Genomic DNA, 11,977 nt, shown 5'->3' on the forward strand with positions numbered 1-11,977 from the left:
ACAGGAAACATAGTGGAAATTGTTACCATTGACGATAACAGCTTGGCTTCATGGTTGAGAAGGCATTCATGAACCTCTGCGATCGTTAGTGAGGTGTCTCACGCTTCAATCTGATCGAGAATGAAATTGTAATCCTCAAGGTGTCCTTCGAATACGTATTCAAGTTGATCCTCATGACCTAATGGTTCACCAAGGATGGCCAATTGATCGAGCTTAGCAGTAAGACCCTGCACATAATCATCGATGATCTTAGTGTCCTTGGTGGAATGCTTGAGTTGATGTCAGATTTGTTTGAAGTGACAACAGCTTGGCTTGGCATACGTGGTGACCAGCTTGCTCCAGATCTGAGAGGCAGTTTGAGATCGAGCCACAAGTGGCTGGAGAGGCGAGGAAATTGCACCGAGAAGAGCACCAAAGATCAATATGTCTTGGTGATTCCATATGGTAAATTTCAGATTGGCAGATGTGACACCGTTGGTGATGACAGTTGCAGCAGGAATCTTAGGGTTTATTAAGATGGGCGGCAAGACCGTGTCCATAAATTTAAGCATGAACCTGCAGACACCACATCAAGTTGTTTGTAGCTGTTCGTTTCGTGACATTAGAGAGATTAACATTGAGAAAAGTGTTGTTGAAAGTGATAGTTTCAGCATTGGTGGTGGAGGTATTGTCAGATTATTATTTTTAAGGTGAGAAAGGTTGACAGCGGGAAAAGAAAATTAGGTTTTAGAAGCGTATTGTTTTGATACCATATAGAGATTAAATGTCATATATTATTAATAATAGATGTACAAGTATTTATACAAACTCTATGTAGATTTTAGGTTACAACTAATGACAATTAAGCGCCTATACATACGTATATACACTAATCCTTTATACAACATGTTAAATTATAATCAAAAATCAAAGTTAATAATAACTCAATAGACTAACAGTTATAAAACATTTATGCTTTTTAACAACAAACAAAAATGTTAGATCAACGTTTGATTAACCCTTTGTAAATAATTAAAATTACAGTATAAATTAACACTTCAATGTTACAAAATATTCAAATTTTTGTATGAATCTTTTAATCTGTTTCGAAGACATTTTTTTTTCTTTCTAATGGTATGTATGATGATTTAAATCTGGATAAATAATATAACAACAACGACACTAACTACAAATCACTAGATTGTAGATTCTGATCGATGAAAAGTTCACTTACTAGTTAATAGATTGTTGTTTTACCAATTACTTACAAATCAAATTTACTATTACTATTTAGTAGAATTTCTAAATTTTTTTAGATAATCCAACTGATACTTAATTCTCAACTGATTGCGATATTCCGAGTCCAGGTTTTTACAAATCATAACTTGTTGTAGCATTTCAAGTAACTTCTCAAGATATTAACACAAGCTTATTTAGAGAACTTTAAATAAAAAAGCATGTCTTATGCAAAAGAAATACATTAATTAGAAGCATATAAATAGCAGAAGGAATCTACTGTCCTGAAGTTTGACCCTCTTTTGTAGTCTTGTACATTTCATCTATCACATTCTGTCAATAACACCCCCAAGAAAGAGAATTCAATACCGACATTTTTAAAAGCTCGAGATGGCCTAATATATGTCAAACTTACCTGATAGTATTTGAGCAATTGAGGCCTCTTCTTTTTGTAGGTAGGAGTGAGAAGGTCTCTTTCAATGTCAAAAGGCACCGGTTCCAGATGAACAGCTTTAATGATCTCAAAACCCTTCAACTAAAAAAGCAGAGGAGAAACAAAAAAATTATAGAAGACAAGAGGAAACCTCAAATAGAGAAGAAGAAGAGAAGAATAAGAAGAAGAAGAAGAAGAAAAACCTTTCTCTCTTTGGCTGTGTTAACTAGTTCTCCAAGTATGAATGCTTTCGCCTTTGCGTTTTGGCAGATAGAGTTAAAATCTCCATTCACTCCGTTCTCCACAGCCCAGCGTTCAAGAGTTTGCTGAGTCGGGTTAGCGACTGCGATAAGGAAGGACTTAAAGCTGTTCCCATACACCCATATCTACATGAAAAAGAACACATTGGTGAAAGTTTTATGATGATATAAAACATGTCACAAGATGAAGATTTAAAAAAATCAACCGGGCTAAAGTTTGATTTACTGAATCAATGGCCTCTACTTGGCCGTAGACATTTTCTAAATTCTCCACTGCAACATACTCTCCTTGCGCTAGTTTGAAGATGTTCTTTTTCCGGTCAATGATCTTCATGCTTCCATCTGGTTGCCACTCACCAACATCACCTGGTGAATATACAGAGCAAAATAGAGTGAAGGATGATGTGTTGATAAAACGATGAATGTGTTGCAGGTTTTTTGAATAACCTGTGTGAAACCACCCATCAATAAGAACCTCTTTTGTGAGGTCTTCACGTTTGTAGTATCCAGAGAATAGAGTTTTTCCACGGATGCAGATTTCGCCACGCGGAGTACTTCCAAGAGCATCATATTCCATGTCCGGGACAGATTCTAGGCGTATATCAACGTTTGGCACAGGTGGACCAACTGTTCCAAGCATGTCTAGTTCGTCTGGGAGTGTGACAAAAGTTCCAGCACAGCTCTCAGTTAAACCTACACCAAGGGAACAATCAATCATAAGATAAAGATATTGTAAGCTAACTAAAGCTCTGTTGGGTCTAAAATGGTTAACCATATCCTTGTAGAACATGACAACATGCCACAACTCTAAGAAATGACTCAATGTGACTAGCGAGAGGAGCCGCTCCAGATAGAATAATCCTCACATTGCCTCCGAGGCCTTGTTTAACCTTGAGAGAGAGAGAGAGAGAGAGAAATTACGCAAAAGAAGGTTTTGTAACTAATGTGAAGGTCTCAAAAGAGTTTCATTTCTTCTTTGAAGAACTTGTTTACCTTGTTGAAGACAAGTTTGTCACAGAATGGAGCGGCTGCGACATGAGACTGTCCCTTCTTCATATTTCCAAATTTACTGAGGACATTTTTGTATGTGTTAGATCAAGATACGTGTAACACAAGTTATAAGGTAACATACATAGAAGCTTCACTTACTAGGAAAAAGCAACATTGAAAACCTTTCTTTTGAAGAAACCGCCATCAGATAGTTTCTGCTGCAGCCCTGTTGGAGATCATAAGTTAACAAATATAAGTTGGTTTGAAGAGATTGAAGTCAAGAAAATTGTGGAAATTAAAAATACCAGTGTAAACTCGATCTAGGACGCGAGGAACAGCGCAAAAAATAGTTGGTTTAAGCTCACCAAGGTCTTCAATCAACAATCTGACATCCTGAGTACAGAACATATATACATATGAACACATCAAGAATAATAATCAAGATCAGAATTTGAGTTTGTACTCACCCCACGCCAGAAACCAATCGAACCACCGACTTGAATAATGCACTCCTCGATAGCCCGGTCAAAGACGTGAGCAAGAGGAAGATAAGAGATATATACATCCTTCTCAGATAGCTGAGAAATAGAAATAATCCATTTCAAAAAATTTGAAGGCATTACACATGTGAGTCATGAGAAAATCGAAAAGAAGAAAAACTCACGGATTCGTTCACACTCTCTAGGAAATGCATCACACCAGTTGTTATAGTAACAATGCTTTCGTTTGAAATCAAAACTCCCTTTGGGTCACCAGTGGTTCCGCTAGTATACATTATCGTGCATATGTCACTTTTCTTTTTAACCGGAAGATCATATTGTTTACCTTCACCCTGTCATAGAGAAACACAAATTACAATTGAAAACATACTACATATGTGAATAATCATGATCAAAAGATGAATAGATACTAAATTAATGGAGAAAAATAGCAAATGAAAGTTTCCTACCAGCTTCAAAAAGTCATCCCAAGTATGTATTACCAATCCCAACTTTTCAGCTTCTTCTTTCTGTTCTGATTTCACACCACCAAAGCTTACAACAGCTGCATTTGTAATGAAAACACAATTGATCATTAGCATCAAAAGTATAAAAACAAACAAAAAAAGTGTGAATGATTCAATTAGTTTACTTACTCTTCATATATTTTGTGGAGTGTGGACATGCCTTTAAAAGCTGACAATTCAACAAAAAAAGGAAGTTAGAATCCAGAAAATAGTTAAAAATATATGATACAACTGAAGATATATACCTCAGGGATCTTTTTCTCCTCCACAAAAGCAATTGAAACCTCTGCGTGCGAAATAATGAACTCCACAGCACCAGCGCCTGTGTTCAATACAGAAAGACTTAGAAGAGTAGCTAGAATGACCAAAACACATGCTTAGATCATACTCATAATCTTAGTCAGAGAAGACGTACCTAATGTATCGTATAAAGGGACACAATAGATGCCATGTGCATTGCAGGCCTGCAATAAGAAGTGCATCATCGAATCCTCAAGGGTAAAAGCAATCAAGGATGTTAGCAAAGATTAGACATTTCCGCATACCTCCATGCTTATGATCCACTCAGGACAGTTTGCACCATAGATACCACATTTTCCTCCCTACATTTTCACATATCCGAAAAGACAAACCTAAGGCACAAAAATATTAAACCATCCTTATGTACAAGCCCATGTATGCAACAAGAGTCATGAAGCCCATGTGTTTAGTGTTTTAAGCAAGCAAGGGAGTATACATACTCTTCTCATGAGAACCAGCTTAACCTTCAAAGCAACTCTCATTCTTTCCTCTTTTATGAATATCAATTTAATATATAATTGGTGACAACTTAAGTTTCTTTCTTACTTTTCCATCTTTCTGATTAAGCTCGTATGAGCATAAACAAGCTCAACGCAGTATAAATAAGGTTGCTTTGGATCTTCTAACAAAAATAATCACATTAATCAAGAAAACAAGTAATTAGGACACTGAGGTATATATTATATCTATGAGAATCGTAAATATGAATATTATAACCTCCTCAATGCCGCAGCTACGAAGAGAATTTCCAAGTTTTATGACAATGTCATATACTTCTTTGTATGTTTTCCACTCGTATTTTCCTCCCTGAGAGAAAAACAAATGATATAAAAATAAATCTATCAACTTGAAAACACAATATCACAAGCGAAAATCTAAAAATAACAAAAAAAAAAAAATGTAACACGTACCTTTTCGTTCACAATCTCACGGCAACCAAGCATTCGATTGTTTGGATATTTCTCTACAGCCGTGCTGCAAGAAGAAGCACACAATACTAAGAAAATAACGAGAATGTCAACTAATCACATTCTGTTATAATTTATAAATCTAGAAGCCACAACTTGTTAGAGAAACGACAATACATCATAAGATCAAAAACTTCAATGTATATTGAAAAATTGGATTTTCTAAGGAACTCTCACTGAAATATACGGTTACATGATCCGAAACCTAGACTAATCCCCAAGGCATGAAAAAACCGGTTATTTGAGTCACAATGACAATGCAACAATCACGGATCAAAACTTGTAAGAACAATGCGGCAAGAAAGAAACCAAAAAGGTAAGATGATAGAACCTCACCGGAAAATATCCCAACAGCTATCGATTCCGTCGATGGGATTTGGGAATCCATCTTTAGCAAGCGTGCTGCGATAGACAGGACCAGCGGAAGGTTTTCCATCGGTGGCCTCCTTAGCCGCTTCCACCTCGAAGATGAATCTCTTCTGCGATGACGTCATCTCTGTAGCTCTTTTTGGGTGTGTGTGTATCTCTCTCTCTCTCTCCTCCTGTGAAGGATCGCTATATTTGAATCATAAGGCGAAGCGAGTGAGTTCGCGGCTATAAAACCGGTGGTGAAAGAGACCGTCTCCAACTTCCATTTCGTTGTTCGTTTTGTGGTTTTAATATTACGACCCATACTAAACTCAATATCACGGCTCAGTAGAAGCCCATTAAGGAGTGTTTAAAATCAATTAATATTGTAATTGTTAAACAGAAAGATTATATCGACATTTCATACAAAAAGACTAAATTTTTATCTCATACAAAAGACTGAGTTTACATTTTACAGTTCATACCAGTTCATATTTTAATACGGTTATAGATTTTACATTTCATACAAAAAGACTGAGTTTGTGTTTACATAAGTGACACACCTGCTAACTGCAAGCTGTCAAATTTTTATGCTAAATTAAATGGCAACAATAGAAATTGTAGTTTATCTATATTTGCTTAACTGTTATATATATGGTCAAAGTTATATATGGTATAAATAAATTTATATGGTAGTAAATTATATTTTCTTAAAATAGAACGGTATTTAATCTTTTTTTTTCTTTAGATAATTATGATTTAATTTTCAAGATCCATAGAAATTCGAATTTTTTACCATTTAAGGTGGATATGGATAACCATAAGGATGGGATAAGATAATTCACTATTGAGGTAAGTCAATCTTATTTTAAATATATATAATTCTGTTCTTTTGTTTATATATAACTACTGAATTTTTCCGCGCCTTGCGCGGACTAATATAATTGTCAATTTAATTGTTTAAAAATATAATATTTATTTGGATTTATTTTTTTTTTGTTTGTTACATATCCTTACATTTTAATACTTGAAGACATAATCGTTAAAATAGTGTAGAAGTGAGTGATATAAATTTATACCAGTATCCAAATAATTTAGTTTAAATATTTTTGAGATCTTTTGATCAGTGTTCTATACTTCTATGTATTTTAAACGTAGTTTTTGAAGTACTGTACGAACTTATTTGATTTTGATCAATGTTTTATGTATTTTTGACGTTCTTCGAAAGTAGAAGTTAAAAAATTTAGAAGAGAGAGAATTAGAGAGAAGTCATACATATTTATACTAAAATATTTTAAGTCGAAAACCCTAATCTAGACATCACAAATACTGTCATTCTATTAGATATTTCATTTATTGATTTTTACTTTTCGCTAGATTTGATTTAATATCAGTTTTATTAAGTTTGAAAAACAGTTGTTGAGAGCTACAAAAGTACAACGATATGTACATGATTTATATAAGGCTATATAGTAGATGTTAATACTTGTTTAGAAAAACATTAGTATATGTTTACCTGATGACTCCATGAGTTTTTAGTTAGAATGAAGAAGAAGGAAGAGGTTAGATAATTTTTAAAGTTGTCAAAAAATTAGAGAAAAGTAGTTGATATTCATACTAAATCATAAGAAATCGAAAATCCTATAAACATTAGCGATATTGTATTAGTTAGAGATGATTTTCTTTTTAAACGACATTCCATAAGTTAGATATATATATTTTAACTTTTTTGTTAAATTTTCATTTTTTGTTTTGAAACGACATTCCATTACTTTATAAATAGATTCCATTTTTTTTAATATTTTTGTTAGATTTTTTCTAAATTTTTAGAAACATAAAATGGTAATTACTAAGAGATATAAATTCCGTTTTTTGTTGTATTTTTTTTAAAAAACGTTTTTTTTAAACGTTTTTGTTAATTTTTTTTTTAAAATTTTGGTTTTATATAATTTTAAAAATGATTTGATTGACTAAGGAATTAAGCATTAAACCATAATAATTTAAACTGGTTTGTTTTAAGTTTTTTTTACACATCATCAGATAATAATCAATTAAAAAATGACACATAATTGTAAAATGAGGCTAAACAGTCTTTTTGCAGCTGATACATAAGCGAAAGACTGTGAAACTTACTGTGAGCGCGACACATAAGCAAATCACTACATAAATAAGTATATAGACTAGTTAACTTGTCCGCGCATTGAGCGGACTGATATAAATTTTTTTTTTTGATTTTTTAAAATTATAGTAGTAGTTTTATTTGGTTTATGAGTATACATTTTATTGTTTGTAGACGATTGTGTTAACATACTAAAAAAATTAGAAAAATGTATGTTTATATGGAAATAATTTTTTTTTTAATTGTTTTAATATATTTTAGTCATTGTTCTACGTTTTTTAGACATATATTGTTTCTTTTACTATTTTTTTGTTTGCATTTAAAGTTTTTTAGTATTTATTATATTTGACGTTTTATGTATTGTTTATTTTGTTTTAATAGGATAATAATAGGGAATATATTTGTTAATTAAACTTTTATATGTTTTTTCTTTATTTATTGTATCTTTATTGTTGTGCATTGTTTTTTTAAAAAATTTTCTTGTTGGCTATTTTTTTATCAAATGAAAGATAATATATAGTGTAGCACTCCTAAATAATAATGAAGTTAAGCACATTAAACAAATGAATAAACTAAAACAGAGTAATTTTGAAGAAAACATAATCTATATATTGGCAAAAACCTCCTTGTAGACGATATTCTTTGTGGTTTTCTGCGGTGCTCTTTTGTTGTCAGTAATCGATATTTTTAAGCCCTTTCTCGTTGTGACTCTTGAAAGTGCAAGGTAAAGTTGACCATGTGAGAAAATATGTTTTGGCAAATACAATCCTACCTTCTCCAAAGTCTGACCTTGACTTTTGTTTATCGTCATTGCAAAAGCAAGCGATACCATGGAAATTGTCTTCTGCGCATCTTGAAAGGGAATCTTACATTGGCTGGAGTAACAAACATTCTTGGGATTAAAACCTTTTCATCTTCATCACTGTTTGATTTTCCTGTTATCACTCTTGCCTCGATAACATGATTTGCTAACTGAGTAACAATAAGCCGGATCCCATTGCACAATCCTTCTTTTGGGTCAATGTTTCTAAGCAAGATAATAAGAGCTCCGATCTTTAAAACCGGTCTATGATTAGGCAAGCCTGAAATTTTGATGCTGTTTAAGAACTCTTGTGTGTAGACAATATCTTTTGGAAAATCTGTGTCCAAAGTATCTATATCATCTTCTGGAATCACCACTCTTTCCGATGGGTCGATACTATCAGCGCTCAAATAAACTCTTTGCTCACCTATAGAATTATACAATTAGAGAGTTATGAGATATTCAAAATTTAAGTAGGAAGACGTTTGAACATATATTGTATTGTTAAAGAAATAACAATTTTTAATTGTGTAAGCATATACTCATTAATTCTCTCGACATCCAGATTTGTTGGGGCCAAAATAGCTCGTTCTTGAAAAACTTGGGTCATCTCTATTAGCAAAGGATTCTCCATATATTTCCCTTACTATAGTTTTTATTGGATCATCACAGTCTTTAATTAATAAGTCTTCTAGAATCTCTATCTCAGTTTCTCCATCATTATGCTCATTTATTTTTCCTTCTCCGATTTCCAGAATCCATTTTGAAAAAGAGCTTATATCATTTGCATCACTCTCACTTAGACCGGTGTGTAGTCGCATGTTTTTGGTTAGCCGTAGAACTTTACATTTTTTCCAAAGCTTTGATGCATTCAAAGCAGCCATTACTGTTATATTTTTGCAGGCATCTGGTATTACCGGTAGAACCTGACAAAAATCTCCCCCAAAAACAATGACTTTGCCTCCAAAAGGTTCTTCAGATATCATTATGTCTTGCATGCTTCTGTCGAGTGTCTCGAAACAGTGTTTACTCATCAGTGTAGCTTCATCCCAAACTATTAGCTTTGTTTCATTGATCAAGTCTGCTAAATGTGTACCAGATTTCATCGAACATGTTGTGCTGTCATTGACATTTATGGGAATTCCAAACCTAAAATGGGCTGTCCTACCCCCTTTTAATAGCAATGAAGCAATTCCGCTTGATGCTATATTCAGGACTACTTCACCTTTAGATGTCAAAGCAGCGCCTAGAACACTCCAAAGAAACGTCTTGCCTGTGCCTCCAAAGCCATATACAAAGAAAACGCCGCCTCTATTGCTTTGAACAGCATTTAGAATTTCATTATAAACACCCAACTGCTCTTCTGTGATCATTGTCATGTATTTAATATGATCTGTGCGTAGTTGTTCCTGATCGTAATTATTTTCGTCGCTGAGCAGTTGATTGTTGAATTTATCAATTTCGATATCGTCTGGCTTTGGCATATCGTCAAAATTGGCAAGAATATTTCCATGAGTTCGCATTAACTTTTCAATCTCCGAAAGAGTGAAATTATTTATCTGTTCCTCTGTTAGCACCAAATCTACGAAAAATGTATAATTAATTGTATAATTTCAATTTACAAAATTTAGAGTCATTAATAATACAATAAATTTTTAAGATATTTAATTGTGAACATATTAAGAGAAGTTTATATAGGTAAATATATACCTTCTTTCTTCCGTATTTTCTTTTGTTGGTACAATATATCTTCAGAGGGTATTTCCTATAAAGCATTCCAAACTCCAAGTACTGAACCTACACTATTTGAGAGAATCATGATAACAAACAATTTGCGTGTATATCTAGCAGAACACCAGAAACTGGCCTCCTTTATTGCTTCAATATATTCTTTGGCATATAGTTGGTTTATAATCATTAGTTGTTCTAATATTAGTTATAGTTGTCAACAAAAATCTAAATAAGAGATATTTTACCCATATGCTGCGATTCTATTCTTGTCTTCATTTTCTGTGTCATAAATATATAGTTGCATAAAGGATGGGGTTTCACCAGGAGGTGGCAATATATCACCGGTAAGATGGTAATTTTTGCCGCACAACTTAAACAAATAAACCCCTCGGTCGTTGTTTACTGTGTGATCAATTTTGCCACCAAGAGAAGTGAATGAGAACATCATATTGTATGCTCTTATAAAATCTCGATAATTTTTGCTCCTACCATCTTTATTATATAATAAAGCCTTGAGAGTGTCTGGAGGATCTCGAAGTAAAGGAATATCGACTTTTCCTAGATGACAACACAATGTGAAAATTGGTTGCACTTTCTTGAATCTCTTATTTAGTCTCTCTCCAAACCACATATATGGTTGACAATGGTCACACATGTTAGTCATATCACCTTCATCTTCATATTCTGAATCATTGAATACGTAAACTTTGTTATTAAAATGATTGTAGAGAATAATTTATATATAATTCATTTTTTGTTTTGTTTTTAACCGAATGAGAAGATGGCCCATGGCGAGTGTCTTTGTCGTTATCTTTTGTAGTTTTTGCTGGTTTTGTATTTTGAAATTTGATTTTCTTTTCTTCTGCTGAGATTCTACTTGTACATATTCGCTACTTTCGTTGTCACTTTCCGAAGAAATCATCAGATTCATCGTCAGTATCTTCTTTTTCAGAATCTGTAGCGATAAAGCAAGCGAATTCTTCTGTATTTATTTGATCTGTCAAGAAAGTGATCATCAAAATTGAGTAATTAAACAAACGTCAATCGATCTATAATATAAAGCGATGCTTAGTGAATACCTTGTTTTGATTTATCTCCAGCTTCCTTTTTCTTTCTCATGATTTCGATTCGCTGCTTTCTATTCAATGCATAATATGGCTGAACAGGATTGACATATCCTAAACTTTGAAGATAGACTTTTGCAATAGTAGACAGAGTTCCAGAAAGCAATGTCACTGTTGAGTTTGTTCCTAAAATAATTAATAATCAGTAGAGAAACAAATATCTTATTTTTTCCTAAAGAATGAAACTACTTTTTAACTTACGTTTCGTAGTTGGATTTGCTGGATTTGTTTTTGTTTTTTTGTGTTTTTTTTTCTTTTTTCTCTGTCGTTTCTTCTGTAGACTTTGCTGTTGATGTTTGTGAAGATTCTATTTTTCTTTTCGTTCGTTGTGACTGAACTTTTAAATCTTCTCTACATCTGGTTTCATTATCAGGTAAATCTACGGAGCCATCATCACTATCTTCTTTATCTGAATCTGTTGCGACAAAGCAATCAAATTTCTCTGGATTTTTTTCATCTGCAAAGAAAAAACAAACACGATTGATTTATGTCGTAAAGTGTATGATTTTTCTGAAGTTCCCTTTTTTTCCTCATGATTTCCATACGACGCTTTATAACCAGCCTATAATCTGGATGAAAAGGTTTGATCCATCCTAGAATTTGAGGATAATGTTCTTCAGTAGCAGCTGGAGTTGCGAAACATTGTAATAGTGTGGAGTTTGTTCTTAAAAAAAATTAACA

At 33.1% G+C, this 11,977-nt stretch overlaps 2 protein-coding genes across 2 annotated transcripts; both read right to left on the minus strand.

Moving 5' to 3' along the window:
• Positions 1–1,491: 1,491 nt before the first annotated feature.
• Positions 1,492–5,666, minus strand: LOC18014877 (long chain acyl-CoA synthetase 5). The gene is made up of 19 exons (XM_006396907.1): positions 5,509–5,666; positions 5,116–5,179; positions 4,922–5,011; positions 4,450–4,506; positions 4,320–4,368; positions 4,150–4,226; positions 4,034–4,073; positions 3,848–3,942; positions 3,563–3,730; positions 3,366–3,476; positions 3,204–3,291; positions 3,058–3,124; positions 2,902–2,977; positions 2,681–2,798; positions 2,356–2,601; positions 2,135–2,274; positions 1,852–2,034; positions 1,631–1,750; positions 1,492–1,548 (listed from the first exon to the last, which is right to left on the minus strand). The coding sequence occupies exons 1-19, from the start codon at positions 5,664–5,666 to the stop codon at positions 1,492–1,494; spliced, it is 2,004 nt and encodes a 667-aa protein (XP_006396970.1).
• A 2,780-nt stretch (positions 5,667–8,446) lies between these two features.
• On the minus strand, positions 8,447–9,820 carry LOC112085289 (ATP-dependent DNA helicase RRM3-like). Its single transcript, XM_024154493.1, has 2 exons — positions 9,289–9,820; positions 8,447–8,868 (listed from the first exon to the last, which is right to left on the minus strand). Exons 1-2 carry the CDS (start codon positions 9,818–9,820, stop codon positions 8,447–8,449), a joined length of 954 nt encoding a protein of 317 aa, XP_024010261.1.
• Positions 9,821–11,977: the final 2,157 nt, after the last annotated feature.

Source organism: Eutrema salsugineum, unplaced genomic scaffold, assembly GCF_000478725.1.
Source record: "Eutrema salsugineum unplaced genomic scaffold, Eutsalg1_0 scaffold_3, whole genome shotgun sequence".
NCBI classification, from domain to species: Eukaryota; Viridiplantae; Streptophyta; class Magnoliopsida; order Brassicales; family Brassicaceae; genus Eutrema; species Eutrema salsugineum.

Bases quoted from the DNA above. Each gene is read 5' to 3' on its own strand.
- LOC18014877 (XM_006396907.1), bottom strand. From the start codon at position 5,666: ATGACGTCATCGCAGAAGAGATTCATCTTCGAGGTGGAAGCGGCTAAG. The intron at 4,507-4,921 runs GTTATAATATTC...GTGAAAATGTAG, and splicing joins GTAGCTGCGGCATTGAGGAG to GGAGGAAAATGTGGTATCTA. The intron at 2,602-2,680 runs GTTAACCATTTT...CCCTTGGTGTAG, and splicing joins TCATGTTCTACAAGGATATG to GTTTAACTGAGAGCTGTGCT.
- LOC112085289 (XM_024154493.1), bottom strand. From the start codon at position 9,820: ATGACAATGATCACAGAAGAGCAGTTGGGTGTTTATAATGAAATTCTA. The intron at 8,869-9,288 runs GTAAAGTTCTAC...ATAATTCTATAG, and splicing joins ATCAAAGCTTTGGAAAAAAT to GTGAGCAAAGAGTTTATTTG.